At 39.0% G+C, this 15,498-nt stretch overlaps 1 protein-coding gene across 1 annotated transcript in view; it reads left to right on the forward strand.

Annotated features, from left to right (window-relative positions):
- The window catches only part of CAPN13 (calpain 13), a 106,885-nt gene that overhangs the window by 63,215 nt on the left and 28,172 nt on the right, over positions 1 to 15,498 (forward strand). The window contains exons 12-16 of the mRNA XM_042446033.1: positions 653 to 664; positions 4,381 to 4,544; positions 6,648 to 6,702; positions 7,197 to 7,256; positions 13,191 to 13,250. Coding sequence (XP_042301967.1) covers positions 653 to 664; positions 4,381 to 4,544; positions 6,648 to 6,702; positions 7,197 to 7,256; positions 13,191 to 13,250 — 351 coding nt within the window. The remainder of the gene's footprint in view (positions 1 to 652; positions 665 to 4,380; positions 4,545 to 6,647; positions 6,703 to 7,196; positions 7,257 to 13,190; positions 13,251 to 15,498) is intronic.

The following is a 15,498-nucleotide window of genomic DNA, read 5'->3' on the forward strand; positions in this document are numbered from 1 at the left end:
TGTGTTGGTATTGGCTTCTTCCTTTCATGGTGAACAAAGGCCCCCTAACTTACTGATAAGACCCCATGGCCATTCTGTGGTTTGCAAGAGAGGAGGCAGACTTGGGAAAACTGTCTGGCTATACACCTATAGCCAGATGTGAAATGATCACATCAGCACTGAGACCCCAGAGGACCCTGATGGATATCAGTGCTGATGTCATAATTTCACATCTGGCTATGGGGATGTAGCCATGCACCCCTGCCTGCTCACCATGAAAGTATGCAATAGCCATGTGGAATGGTTTCATGGGTTGCCAGTACATTGGGGGTGGGAATGGTCTGCATGCAGATATTTATGGTATGCTGAAGGAATGTAGGATGGAGGCCCTTGTCTGAGTATCCTAAAACTGATGATGTGACCAATCTGTTTAGGCAGAAGATGTACAAGCAAAAGGATATTTTACAGTCTAGCTGAAATGGCTTGCCCCTCAAATAATTTAACCTATTTAATATTAATGCATAGGTTCTGATATCTGCCTTGGGTATTACCTTGGATTTGATTTTGGGAGAAAGGCAGGATGTAATTGCAGTAATAAACAAATAAGTAATCTCTGGGTATAATACCATTGGTGTAGATATTTATTATTATACTTTTCTTCTCTCCATTTCAGGTTGGGCCAGAGGTATGTTATTTGTTTTTTTATTTTCTTTCATTGAATTATTGGCTACCTTTTATGAATGAGGTCAGTGTTTAATACAAGCTAACAAAGGTGTTGGCCAGTTAGTTTCCATATAATTAATATAATGTTAGTTTTACAGCCTTGTCCTTTAAATATTTACTTATAGTGTATCTTACTAACAGTATGGTATACAAGGACTAATAATGAAAAGTCCAAGAGTATTCTATTCTTATTCCTAAGCAGAGTAGACATCTGAGGAAGTAGACTGAACTCTCCAAAAGCCCATGCTTCCAATTTTTTTTCTTTCAGTTAGTCTCAAAGGTGCTACAAGATCTCTCTACATATTGTTTCTACAGACTAACACAGCTATATCTTTGAATTGTACCATACTGGTATTGAAGCAATCTTTATCACATCTCTGTTTCAGTACCAATATGATGCTACACTATACAGTGTGTCAATATTTGCAGTGCCTCTTTCCTCCCTGTTATTGCTCTACTTAGGGTGTGCAGATGGGAGGAGACAGATCAGGCAATGGGGAGTGTCAGGGGAGCAGGGGAAATTGTTAGGGGTCAGTGGGAGGTGCAGGGAAGACAGATCAGGTGGTGGGGTGGCAGAGGTGCAGGGAAGGCATATCAGGCAGTGGGGGTGATAGGGGCATGAGGAAGGGGGGGGGGGGGGACAGCGGGGGTGTGGGGAAGGGAGATCTGATCACGGAGGGAGGTGTCAGGGAGGAGGAGAAGGGAGATCATGTGGTGGTGGGAAGTCAGCAGGGAGTGTGGGATAGGGAAATGGGGCAACAAGGATGAGGGGAAGAGAAAAAAGTGAGGAGGGCAAATGATCCCAACTGCTAACACCTTTCAAAAGCAAACAGCAACTGGCTTGGATAAGTGTTAGCAGCTGGGATCACTGTGAGGGGTAGAGGGCAGAGGTGAGGAGGAGCAGAATCATCATCTACTCACACCACATGAATGCCTGGGAAGTGGAGCTGCCCCAGAAGAGAGCTATCACACAAAGACAGTAATGGAGTAGCAATATGACTGAGGGCTTATTGATGGGTTTTGACAGTCAATGAAAAAGTGCACAACAGTAACAAATTGAATGCAAGGCAGCAGCAGGATGGACATGATATCATACATTAAGTACCTTCCAAAAATGCTTTTATCCTGTTAAAATTCTGCTTTTAGAATCTTGCCTACAGAATCCCAAACATATAGATTTAATTGATGGGCTTTGGTGGAGTGAGAATAAAAACATAATTTTGTGCATTACTGTCAAATATCAATGCAATGGTCTTATAGAAGAGATTTCTGTTTCTAACAACAGTTATACAAATTAAATCATATTATAAAAAAAATAAGGTGACCAATTAAAAACATTTCTGGCATTATAACATTATTCTGACTGTCTAGGACAAAAGAAACACATGTAAGATGTCATTAGCTTCAAACAAGTTGTTTCCATTTAGATTTGTTGACGTTTTAAGGCTTGATATTTTAAAATTCAAACACTTCTTATGGACCCCTTTAAAATTCTCCTTTTTCATATTTTTGCAAGATAACAGTTTATAGTCTCTTTTCCCCCTTCTAAAAGGCACGGCTCATAAATTATTGTGCCACTGTGTGTAAGCATTCTAAATGGGATTTATACACTCCAGTGTATTTGTAAGAATATGTTTAGTCAGGGTTTTTTATTATGCTGCCTTTATATGTCACCACAGTAATAGCTGTTGCGTTTTATTTATTGTTATATCTTGATGAAAATATTGGAACAGCAACAAATGAGATGGGGTATGTTACTTTCTAATGACAATGGATATAAGATTCTCTATGTTCAAGAAGGTTACTAAAGATATAAACAGAATCTCTAAAAGACTTCCTAACACTCTTGGTGATCATTCTGAGTTTTTTGTAGGTTGCTGACCAACATGGGAAATAACTAGACCAGACACAATACACTGGGTTGTAAAATAGGCCATTTTATTTAAATTCTTCTATTTATTAATCCCTCTTGAAAACTGCAAAAAGGGAGGGGAGCAGTCTATTGTTGGAGCAGCTGAGGGAGGTGCCCTCCCCTGCAGCCTTCCTTGGGTAAAGCATCTGAGCCTTGAGGAGACCCAAAATCTGGGTTGCTCCCCAACCAGCCAGCATCTAGAAGGCCAGCCTGAAATTCCCTCCCCCAAGACACAGGACTTAAACTGAAGGTTTACTTCTCAGGCTAGCTCCAAGGAAATCTCTTTCCCTACCCACATGACCAAAAGAGGCAATTCCATAGATCTCTCCTTCTCCCAAGGGGGGGTACCATAGATGCTCAACAGAATCCTAATTTCCCCTCCCTACCTGTCAAGTGACCACCTATCTAAGACACCAACCTGTCCAGTTATCCCAGTTCACTATCAACAGTGTGGGGTGCACAAAAATAAACATATAGAAATGAGAAAAATGTCCTACCTGGCCCCATAATGACAAAAGCTCAAACTGTATCAGGGAGGGGAGGGTGGACAGAGAGTAGGGCCTTAAATTACCTTTGGTCCTCAAACTGGTTCTGGAGAAAAGTTTAGGGATATTATCACGTTGAATTTAAAGCAATTTATCCCCAATGCGATTAAGTTGCATTTAATTTTAAAAGCAGGTGTTATCGTATACAGCCGCAGACAGGTGAATGCAACCTGTATGCAGCCCATCCAGCCACTTTTCAGTAATAATAATAATAATAATAATAATAATAATAATAATTAGTATTATTATTATTATCCCGCCCCTCTGCGCAATGCAACTGGAGCAGCTTACAACAGTAAAATATACATTAAATATCCTCCATTCCCTCTCCCTTTAAAATCAATTAAACAATTTACGGTATAAAACATAATTTAAAAGTAAACAGTATACAAACAGTGACTGCAGCAAAAGAAGGGTACAACAAGTTAGGTTTTCTTCTGGTGGCTGGGCATCTATTCAGGAAGAGATCCATCTAAACAGCCTTTTAAAAGCTGTTTAAGCTGGTTATTTGATGGATCACATCCAGCAGGCCATTCCATAATCTGGGAGTGGTAGCCGAAAAGGTCCCCTGGGCGGTCACAGACAGCCTAGTTTTTATAGGCTACAGCAAATTCCTCCCAGAGGACCTGAGAGCATGGGGTGGATTATAAGGAAAGAGGCAGTCTCGGAGATAGGTTGGACCCAAGCCATGGCATGTTCCTGTTTTTTGAAAACCAGCTGGATAGGGATCCAGGCTGAATACAGGTTGCACTTGCCCAGCTGCAGCTATGTGTGATAGCACCCGCTTTTAAAATTAAATGTGACCTTATCCCGTTGGGGATAAGTCACTTTAAATTCAATGTGATATGTGGCCTCTCCTTCCCTCCTGTGTGGCTACACTGGACTGGAGGCAAGGGAATCTAGATTATTTAAAGTTTTGTCCTATGCATATCTACTTGGAAGTATGCCCTAGTGTATTCAACTTGTCATTGTTCTAGATAAGCCCATGTAGGTTTGTGCTGTTGTATTCCTTTATGGGACCTTAAATTCTCCCCACTGACTCTTTCATTGTTTAACTTGGGGTGAAGGATAGGTAATCTTGAAAAAGGCTGCAAACTCTTCTTCATTCAATTTCAAACTTTGATGATTCTACAGCATCTACAAATAAATTAGATGAGGATGTCATTCGTGGTTAATTACTTCAGTTTGCTAGATCATTTCCTCTTGTATATTGTATCGAAGGGTAAAACCACACTTCACAATTCTGGGCTTCTGCCACAGAGAGATGTTGTTAATTGCTTTCACTTGAGCCCTGGGACTTACATCATTATTCCAACTGCATCACAAGAAGGTCAAGGGTCTGAGTTCCTCCTACGAACCTTTCTGAAGAGTTGGAACAATTTCAGGTAATTCTCTTGTGAATAAAACTTGAATTGGAGAAGCTAGAGAAAAGTTACCTGACCACATCTTCCCACAGTAGGAATGAGAGGCATTTGACCCTCCAGATGTTTGCCCAACAAAAATTTTGGCAGCCATGAATCTTAACCAGAATGGCTAGTGAGGGGAGGCCCAAGGCTCCTCGTGTAGTCTCTCTTCTCCTCATTTAAGGGCATTTCTTGCTGTCCAGAGCTTATATAAATGAATTTCCCACAATGCTCAACTGCCTTTCTGATGTTGATGTCCTGTGTTTTATGATAATGTGAATGCTTGCAAAATTTTCAGTAGATATTTTCTGTGGGGGAGGGGGTAGACTTTAATTTTTTGCATTTCATGAAATTTCAGTAGAAATTCCTACTTGACAATGCCATTTAGTTCCAGTGTTTGACAACTGGTAATAGGCAATGTTTGATAGTTCATGTAGCAGCAATTCACATTTGACAGATGACCGGATACAAGGTTTCTGCTCTGTCACAAAAAATTCCTTGTCTGGAATCCAAACACAAGTCTCCCAGATAAGATGGTGCTAGGTCCCTGTATAATTGTGAAGATTATCAGATAATGAGATACCGTTTATCACATTAACAAGAAAGAACAAAGACAGAGAACAAAGAGGTATGATAACCTGGTTCCATTCATAAGCACTTAAGAACAAAGTAGAACTCCACTAGGATGAGAACTTTCACCATGGACGAAATGCAGCAATGACTATCCATCAATGGAATGTCCACTGTTGCAAAAATTGATTCATCATGGCAACCTCTTGCAGATGCCCAGAATCTGCTATGGAGGGTTGGGAGGTCCTCTGAGTAAATGGGGGAGTGCAGAATACAAGACATTTAGAGGAAGTCTCATTCTCAAGGAAACCAGCTGACTCAATCTTTGGAAGATTTCTTTTCTTTTAGTTTGGGATGGATGATACATGGCTCAGCAGTATGTGGGACCTAGCAGTACCTAATGTCTTGGCAGTAATCCTCACTGCCTTACTGAGTAATCTTACTCAGTAATACAAAAAGCAGAACACTCACCTAGGGAGTGACGACAACCACTGAACTGAAGATTTCGTTTCATCCCATCAATCCCATTATTGCTACAAAGATAGTTTAAAAAATACAATTGTTGATGGAGTGACCATAAAGGCTTGTGTGCAGTGGGATGAGCTGATGGAATTTGTCCCACAATACCCACAACATCAGTTGTGGCCAACTGCCACAATCCTCAAGAACTTGGTGAGGTTTTTGGACCTTTGTGGGCAATCTCCCTGTCCCCTATTGTTTGAGGAGGTAAATCACTGGTTGGATCCTCTTTCCAGACCACTAATAATACTGCTGTTGCTCTCTCTGTCATGGAGCCCCATGAAAGAGATGTCAGTCAGCCATTCCATACCTGGAAGTCCCCTCTCAACTGAAAGGTGCTGTTCCAACCAGTCACAGAACACTGATAGCCCTGTTCACCCATTAAATTTCACTGATAGCCCTATTCACCCATTAAATGGTGTGTTAAATTGGTACATGAAGACCCGCTCCATTCTTAGTTCTGTTGCTTTTCTCATATGGAAAGTGACAAGTCTGAAGAGAAGTGTTTCCCCTATGTATAGATATCTGGCTATGATTGAAAACCAGGTGGTGGTGGTGGTGGTGACAGCGGTGGTGGTGATTCAGGTCCCCCAATCAAAAAAAGGTCCTTGGGAAGATGGGGCTTGGAAGGAAAGGGTTAACCAGACACGCCCACACCCAAGATCTGCAGCTACTCTATACTTTATCGGCCTGCCAAAAAGGCAACTTTTGTGAGCTCTGCTTGTGATGCCCCCTGTGTAGTATTCTGATACAATGAACTGAACAACACAGCCTCTAGACTCCCTGAAGACCTAGGAGGAGCCCTGTGGTAGGCCTGGAGCCTTGCCAGCAAGTCAAGTACTGTATAATCTTGTAAATAAATCAGCTGGGTTACCAATACCTGTGTGGAACCTGAATTCAGTATTCCAGACTTAACAGGCAACACACTGTGCTTACTTGACACTGAGTACAATAAAGAGTTTTTGTTCTGTTCTAATGCATTTCTCATGTGTGTAGGTTTTCTCCCACTCTTAGGGAAGCAAATACAGAACTCCCTCCAGTGGTGACAAAGGTATGTAGGTCTATAAAGTGTAGTTATGAAAACTTTGTCAATTAATTTTTTAAAAGTTAATTAAATATTTAAAAAAAACAAAAAACCATAAAATAAAGACAATACAATTAACTAACATTTGACAGCAACAGACAGAAAAAGACAAGATTGACTTCCTGGAATTCTTTCTGATCTTTATCATAACTCAAGTTTTCCTTCTAGTATCTTGATTAAACTATTTAAATTAAACTTGAAGACTAAAAGAGCAATAGTACCAAAGCTTGATAAATTCCAATAAACAAAGATTATCTCTAAAGATGCCTAATAAAATTAATCAATTATAACAACTATAATGACTACTGTTCTGTAGATTAAAGTATAACATTATACTAAACTTAGTATCTAAACATGATTTGAAGTAAATCATCCTGATGTAAATATATAAAATGGCGATGGTAGATATGAAACAAAAATACGAATTAAATAACTAATTTTCCCCCTCTTTTTCCAAATAGGTTAATATCAGCCCCCAATCTGTTTTGGTTTCTTCCCAGTCAGAGCCTCTTATTATACAGGTAAGTTTATCCATCCCAATAAAATCAAGTATTCTAGAGAACCAATCCTGTATATCTGGATGGTCTTTTCTTTTCAACCATTTTACAAACATTAACCTCACTATTGCAGACAAGTAGAATAACAGTTTTCCATATTGTTTTTCCAGTTTTTCATCTATCACCATACTTAGCAAAAAAAAAATTGGGATAAAAATTCATTTTACAGTTTAAAATTTTCTTAATTGATTCGTGAATCTGTAACCAGTATCTCTTAGAGACTTTACAATTCCACCAGAGATGTATATAAGAGCCTATTTCGTTCCTGCATTTCCAACATTTATTGTTAGATGTTTTATAGATTATAGCAATTTTGGTGGGTGTTAAATGCCATCTGGATTGCACTCTGAAAAGATTTTCTCTTAAATCTGTACTAATTGTGTATTTGATTCTTATATTCCAATTTTTTTTCCTGTTCATCCAATGGGAAGTTCTGGCCTAAGTCTTGAGCCTATTTGACCATGGGTTCTTTTATTATTTCTTGTTCCATGTCCCATTTTTTAAAAAAAGATTATATACTTTTAAAATTCTATACATGTTTCTATTCTGGAACAGTTTTAAAAATTCTACATTGCCTATATCAGTCCCAGGATCTTTAATGTCAATCATATAATAAATAATAATAATAATTAATTTTTATTTATATACCGCTTTTCCAAAGATCAAAGCGGTTTACATAGAGTTTAAAACCAATTACAAAACACATCATAAAATAGATAAAACCAAGAGCACTAAATACAATATACAATCTAAAAACAATCATTCAATCAATCAATAGGGTGAGGTAGAGAGTCAATGGGATCAGAGTACACGACTTCATTTTCCAGGAGGGAAGGCTTGACAGAAGAGGAAGGTTTTAAGCCTCTTTTTAAATGTTTCCGGGGGGGGGGGGGTTGATAAGACGGAGCTCATTGGGAAGACTATTCCAGATTTGTGGGGCCGCTACTGAGAAGGCCATCTGGGAAGTAATAACATATTTAGAAGGTGGGATTTCCAACAACTTCTTCCCCGTTGTTCTGAGTGTGCGAGGCGGATTATATGGGAAGATGCAGTCCCTCAAGTAACTCGGGCCAAAGCCATGTAGGGCTTTATAGGTAATAACCAACACCTTGTATTGTGCTCGGAAGCGAATAGGCAGCCAGTGCAGAACTTTCAGAATAGGTGTTATATGGTCAAACCTAGATGTACCAGTGACCAATCTGGCTGTCATATTTTGTACTAACTGAAGCTTCCGGGTTTGGTACAAGGGTTGCCCCATGTAGAGCGCATTACAGAAATCCAAGCGAGAGATTGCCAGAGCATGTACCACCGTTTCAAGGTCCCTTTGGCCCAGGTAGGGTCGCAGTTGGCGTAGCAACCAAAGTTGATAGCAAGCACTTCTGACCGTCGCATCTACTTGAGATGACAACTGCAGGGACGAGTCCAGAAGTACTCCTAAACTGTGAACCTTGTCCTTCAGGGGAATTGTGACCCCATTCAGAACCGGTGGACAAATTTCCTTCCCCGGGCCTGGGGAACCTATCACCAGTACTTCTGTTTTCTCTGGATTCAAACTGCCATGGAGTTGTTTATAAAAGAACCATCCTTTTTAACAACCCCGATCTTCCATCTGCTTTTGGATGGTAAATTTTACATTAGAATTTTCTATTTTATTCACAGTTAAGTCCTTATAAGCAAGCAATAACCCCTTGGCTAATTTTGAGTCTTTAAAAAGGGCTTCATTACGGGAAGCCCATAATGGTATTTGTGGGCATATATATTTTTTAAATTTTAACCAATCGTTAAAGATCTTTTTATAAAGTGGCTTGAAAATTCCTTGTTGGCTTGATGTTTTCCATAAAATAAATATGCATGCCAACCAAAACGAAGCCTGTGCCCTTCCACCTCTAGAGTTAGGTGGACAACCAAATTAAACCATTTCCATATCCATTCAAAACAAACAGCATCATTGTACAAGTTCAGGTTGGGTAGCGAAAGACCTGCTCTAGTAATCTTGTCCAAAAGGACTTTCATTTTTACTCTTGGTTTTCTTCTGCCCCTTATAAATTTAGAAAGATCTCTTTGCCAGATTTGAAAAGGACTCCAATTGAAAATGATTGGAATATTTTGAAAAAGAAAAATAAGTTTGAGGAGGACGTTCATTTTAATTGTGGCTATTCTTCCAAATAATGACAGGTTTAACTTGTCCCATCTGGTTAGGTCCTTTTTAGCATCTGACTAGATTTTATCATAATTATTTTTAAACAAATCCACTTTTTTTAAAGAAATACAGACTCCTAAATATCTAATCATCATCTTCTTCTTCTTTTTGGCCTCTGCATATCCGATTTTTTATCTAATTCTTGGAGTTCAGAAAACTTAGTCGATTAATTTAAGAGCGTTAGAGCTAACCAAAGGTCATGCTGGTTACCCTGTGGTGAGGAACGGGCTCTCTACCCATGCCAACAGACATTAATACAACATATTTCAAGATTGAGAGAATGCTGGAAATTGAGACTTGGTGAATCCTTACATAAATGAATATCTGGAAGCAAAAAGAGGACTTTCTTTCTACACAATTCTAATACCATAATCCATTTTAATTGCAAAGAACATAGCCAATGGAATTCTGGGAGTCGTAGTTTTGTGAGGCTCTAAAGCTCTCTGGCTGAGAATTTGAAATGCTCCTCCCTAAACTGCAAATCCCAAACCTTCATAGGATGTTGCCATGGCAGTTAATGGAATATAGTATTATAATTGTGTGAAATGGCCTGAGTGGGGGGGAGGGTGTCAGTGCTTCTTTTAGGTGCACCTGGGATGGACTAAGCTCTCACCTTTAATCACTCGGAAAAAGGAATCATTATTTTCTTTTTCTTTTTATAGAGTTAAAGTATGGTACTTACATTGACCCATGAACAAGTCAACCCAGGTTTTTAGGGCTGGGTTTTTTACTAAAATTTCTAGACTTACACATGAATATATACAGTGAATTGGAATTATTGGGGTGAAGCAGGCTGGTGGCAAGGATCAGCCTCTGGTCAATCCAGCCATGATCAGACTGGGACTGCAGCGAGCGCACAGCCCACACCCAAAGCAGTCCCAAGTAGCGCTGCCCAGGAACCAAATTGAAACAGCTCCTTTTTGTTATATTTGGAAGTTCATTAAATGTCCAAGTGCTATAAATGTCTACAATAAATGCAATAAAATAAATAATAGTGCTGATATTTTACACTTTGCTGGTACTGAAATGTAGAATATAGTCTGCTTTGCTCTCCCCTTTATGAAATCTTATCATCTTATCTTTCTGTAACAAATAACCCAGAGTATATGCCATGATTTGGTATTCTGTCTGCAACACTTATCTATAAAAGAGAAATTACTTCCCTTTGTCTTTTCTATTGTAGTTGTGTCACAGAATATAATGCCAGGATGTACCCTTGCACCTTTATGCTATTTAAAATGATATCAAATGATCTACATCAAATTTATACCAAATAAAGTGAAATGTTTTAACGCTTCTGAAACTATTAGCAACTTGTAAGGAAAAGAGCAGTTGAATGGTTTGTTTCTGAATAACAGGAGAACATTCTGATTGTAATTTTATAGTTATTTTTAAACTGACTTTTAATTAACATGGTTTACAGAAGAATTTACATAGTATGTGAAGCAAAGACTTTTCTGCTGAGCAGAATCTAGCCAAAGTAAAGGTCAATTGAATTCCTTCTGATTTCAGTGGGAGAAATTTATTCTGATACCTCCCACTGAAGACACTAGGTCTCACCAGCTTAACTTTGGCTACACCATGCCTAGTATTTAGCTATTAAGGTTACCTCAGGGATCCATACTATCCAAATGGCTTCTCATTGTCTTATGGCTCCCTGATCTGTCTGGAAACAAAACACAGTTGTCCTTAAAGAATAATTGTGTGAAATGTTCCCAGTTCTTATAAGAACCTCTAAAGTAGCTGTTTGGCTTCTGGAACTGACTGATGTCTGCAAAACACCAATCTTGGGTCAGCAAACTAGACCAGAACCATTTCAGCTTTGCCTGGGGGAGGCCCCCCCCTCATTCCCATGCAACAAGGGGTAACCAGGACTGTAGTTATATCTTTAAATTACACTACTGTAATTTAAAGTGTTTTTGTTTTTGTTTTGGTAACGCATTTGAGATGAGGTGCTGGAGAAGAGCAATAGGGATACCATGACTGGTGCAAAATTCAAACAAAGGGGTTCTAGAACAGATCAAGCTTGACTCCTCCCTGGAAGTCAGGATGATAGCATGAAGCTGTCATACTTGGTCCACATCATGAGAAGAGATGACTCACTAGAAAAGGCAATAATGTCAGGAAAGGTACGAGTAGAAAGAGAGGAAAACCATATGGAAGATGGATAGAATCAATCAATGAGGCCATGGCCGTGAGTCTGCAGGACCTGAGCAGCACTCTTGGAGATATCCATTGACAAGGTCAGGATGAGTTGATGATGACTCAAGGACAGTTAACAACAACAAACGAAGGATGGGAAGCTGTGAGGGGTTTGGAGGCCTCCACGAAATCTTGGAGAGCCATACCCAGTGCTTCAACCCCAAACAAAACAAAATAAAATACAGTAAATGCCTTCAAATGCCTCCAAACACACTGTGGGAGCATTTTTATGCTTCTCATGGTTTTGGGTGTAGGAGACTGGCCCCCCCCCCCCCCCAAGTGGCACAATTATTTCTTTCCTGGAAACTCACTGTTGACCAGCAGCCAATAGATCATGGAGTCGCACTGGTCCATAGTCACTATTTTGAGTAGAACTGATTTCTTTCATCAAATTGAAAGGGCATAGGATACAGGGTACGAATGCTACTCTTCATAATGTTCATGATAGCACTCCTGTAGCTATTCCACAAAAGTATTTGGGAGAGCGGTTCTGTTTCCATTTTGTTTTGGGGAAATGGCTTATCTTGTTTTCTGCTACAATATCTCAGCTACAATGTCCCATTAGCTGAGATATTGTAATACTAATACTACTACTAATATTTGTTTCTTATTTGCCTCTCCCCATGGAATGAAGTGGGAAACAACAACAAATAAACAATACACAACATCAATTAAAACAAATAAATTAAAACATGCAATAGTTTAAAAAGACAAATAAGACATACACATTAGAAAACAATCCACATTTAAAATTCATCATTTAAAATTCATAGTTTAAACATCATCTGGATAAGCCTGCCAGAAGAGGCTGGTATTTAATGTTGTTGAATCTCTTCTGACGGGTCATTCCATAGTCTACAGGCGGCTGAAGAAAAAGTCTTCTGGCTGACGGTTGCAAACCTAGTCCTGGCTGACTGGAATAAATCTTGTAGATACAAGATTATACGGAGCATTGATGGTTTCCAGTTTTATCCTCCATGTCTCTTTCCACCTTTATTTTGCTCCATAAACCTAACACAATCTGCCTGTGAATGACTGCCAATTGCATGCTTGACATTTTTATTCAAATCACTTTTGAAGCCTAGTTATTCCATAAATGCTTCATAACTTAATATTCCAGCAGAGTCTTCTTTTCTCATGCACCCTAGAGCTTGCACATCCAAAGGGTTTTGGTTAATCTGAAGTTTGAATGTATGGGAATGCATCTTATATTTGTCTGCATTAACCGAGGGCCACAGGGTAGAATTAGAGAATTTAGATAATTAGGAGGGGGATAATTCAGGATCAGATACAGGTCCTCTTCTATTACATTTCTTCTCTTTGTCAGACTTTTGAGGATACGACTGTGTCTTTTTTGTTTTGTCTTTATCTGTGCAAATGTTGCTGACTTCAAATTGCTAGAAACATCTGTGGGCCATGTGAATAATAATAAGATGTCTCCTGCTGAATGATATTTTTGACTGATTTTTATAAGTGAATGGTTTCCTTTGATCCAGGATATCCCCAAGTGGAATCAAGACAACTACAAAACCATCTTCCTAAGATATGCTAATCAGGTATGCTGAGGGTGGGGGAGAAATTGTATATATCAACAAAGCTAGTGGAATTGGGAAATAAAAGATTCCCATCTTGCTCTTAATCCAGGCTTCAGAAATGCAGATCTCAAGTGTACATCTCAGAAAACTCTATTGATTTTCCAGCTGCTTCTAACAAATAGGGCAAGGGACTCAGCTAGAATATAATAAATGACTCTGGGCTGATTGCTTGCAAGGAAAAAGGTGTTCCTTAAACAAGCAATTAACAGTAACCCTTGGCTACAAATATATGCAAGTATGTATATTGTAGTTTACTCCGATCAGAATTACTTCCAGTTTGCACTTGCTGAGTTTGGAAAGCAGACATCAGTCAATGTTTGGGTAATTGATTCCCGTTCTTTCTGAGCTACGCTGCATGCATTCACAGGAGATGCTCTTAATGGCTTAATAAACTGTTATAAAGGACTCCTTGACTTAGTCAAGAGAAAAATTGCTGCCAAAAGCCTCTGCACAATAGACCTCTCACAGCTAATAGTTATATCAACGCATAAAAGGTGAAAATGACACTGCCTACTGTGAATAATGTGCAAGGTTTGTTTCTGGGAGCACTAAGGGCAAGGAAGGAAGATTTGACATGGCTCATGAGTCTGGCAGCTCCAAGCAGCAGGGGCAGCATGCCAGATTCTCAGCTCCTCTTTACACCATGATGTTATGACAATGCAACAGAGGCACAACACAGCTGCTCCCACTCCAATCGTCCTGTATATGTGTGCCAGAAGATCAGCCACAGTGATCATCATCATCCCTAGTAGCCCCTTGGGAAGTGTTGATGGTTACCTTAGAAGGAAAAGTAAAGCAGATTTCAACTTGATTTGGGGAGAAGTAATGTAAGAATGTGGTAGTTTTGATAAGGTGACTAGATGTCATCATTGCAAAGGAGAACAAGGCACCATAAAATGTAGGATGTTTAAGAAAAATGTGGAACATTGCCAAACAAAAATCAAAATCACTAATATAAATATACATCAATTTCATATGAATTATTTACAGATATATTACATATACTATGTTTTATTATGTACTCAACCCTATTTTTTTCTGATTAACTTATTTTTGCTAAAATGCCTTGTTGGTTTGCAATATATTTATATAACTCTGAGCAAGACAAATACTTAAAATGGTACTTTACTAACAACAAACCCTTCATTGAATATACATTTAAATTACCCTGTTCATTTGTCCAATGTGTTGAAATTAAGGGGGGGAACCTTTTAACATTTGGATTGTGTCTTCAGGCAGCCCATTGCCTAACACATTTGTTGTCCTTTCCCCCTCTGAGAAACAAAGCTGTCCTGGGTTGTGAGGGCAAGTCTTGTCTGCTGCTGCTTCTAGAAAAAAAATAACTTTAGAAGAATCCATCCTATCCTTCAATTTTTATTTAGGAGAGGCTCCAAGTAGACAAATTTCTCTAAGGGGAACAGCTAATGTGCTATTACTCAATGGGCTTCTTAGTCAGGCTCAAAATGGAGGGCATTTTGAAATTCATCCTGGACAGAAGACTGAAATGTAGGACATGTCCTGGAAAAGGAGAATGTCCAGTCACCCTGAGTTTTGAGAAGCATTCACTTAGTATGTTGAAGAGGCCTGACTGCATAAAAGGTCTGTCTTTTCCAGAACTGTAAACAAACTGGTTGTTTTCATTCAAATAATTTCATACAACATGTTATAGTCAGTTACTGAAATGTGATGAACATGGATATTCACACACTTGTTGACTATCCTCAACAAATTTTATTACTGTCTAATGGGGTTACTTTCTGGTTGTATCAAATTTTCATGTAGTAATGGATGAGCTATCTTGTTGAAAGGAACAATTACCATTAACACTATTATTCACATTCACTGGTGCATTGCAAAGGTAAACTGAACATTCAAAAAGTACATTTAACTATCAAAAGTACATTTGACAGTCACTACTTATGTGAATGTCTTCAGTATATTTCAGACATTCACTGTGACATAAGGAAGACTTAAGTTCTCTTGAACACAGACTGAGATGGAAAGCAGGGTTCTTCCATACCCATCATCCACACCTCTCACTAGATGCACATTCAGCCAGTGTGAGAAGATGTAATGTAGTATGACTATCAAAGAGTATAATGCCGTATGATCCACCCCCACCTCAGTTTCCCATTTTTCTTTTCCAGATGACATCCAGCACTCCATACCTACTAAGCATGCTCAATCTTCACAGAGCTGTTTGGGCTTT

This window comes from Sceloporus undulatus, chromosome 1, assembly GCF_019175285.1.
Source record: "Sceloporus undulatus isolate JIND9_A2432 ecotype Alabama chromosome 1, SceUnd_v1.1, whole genome shotgun sequence".
Classification (NCBI taxonomy): Eukaryota; Metazoa; Chordata; class Lepidosauria; order Squamata; family Phrynosomatidae; genus Sceloporus; species Sceloporus undulatus.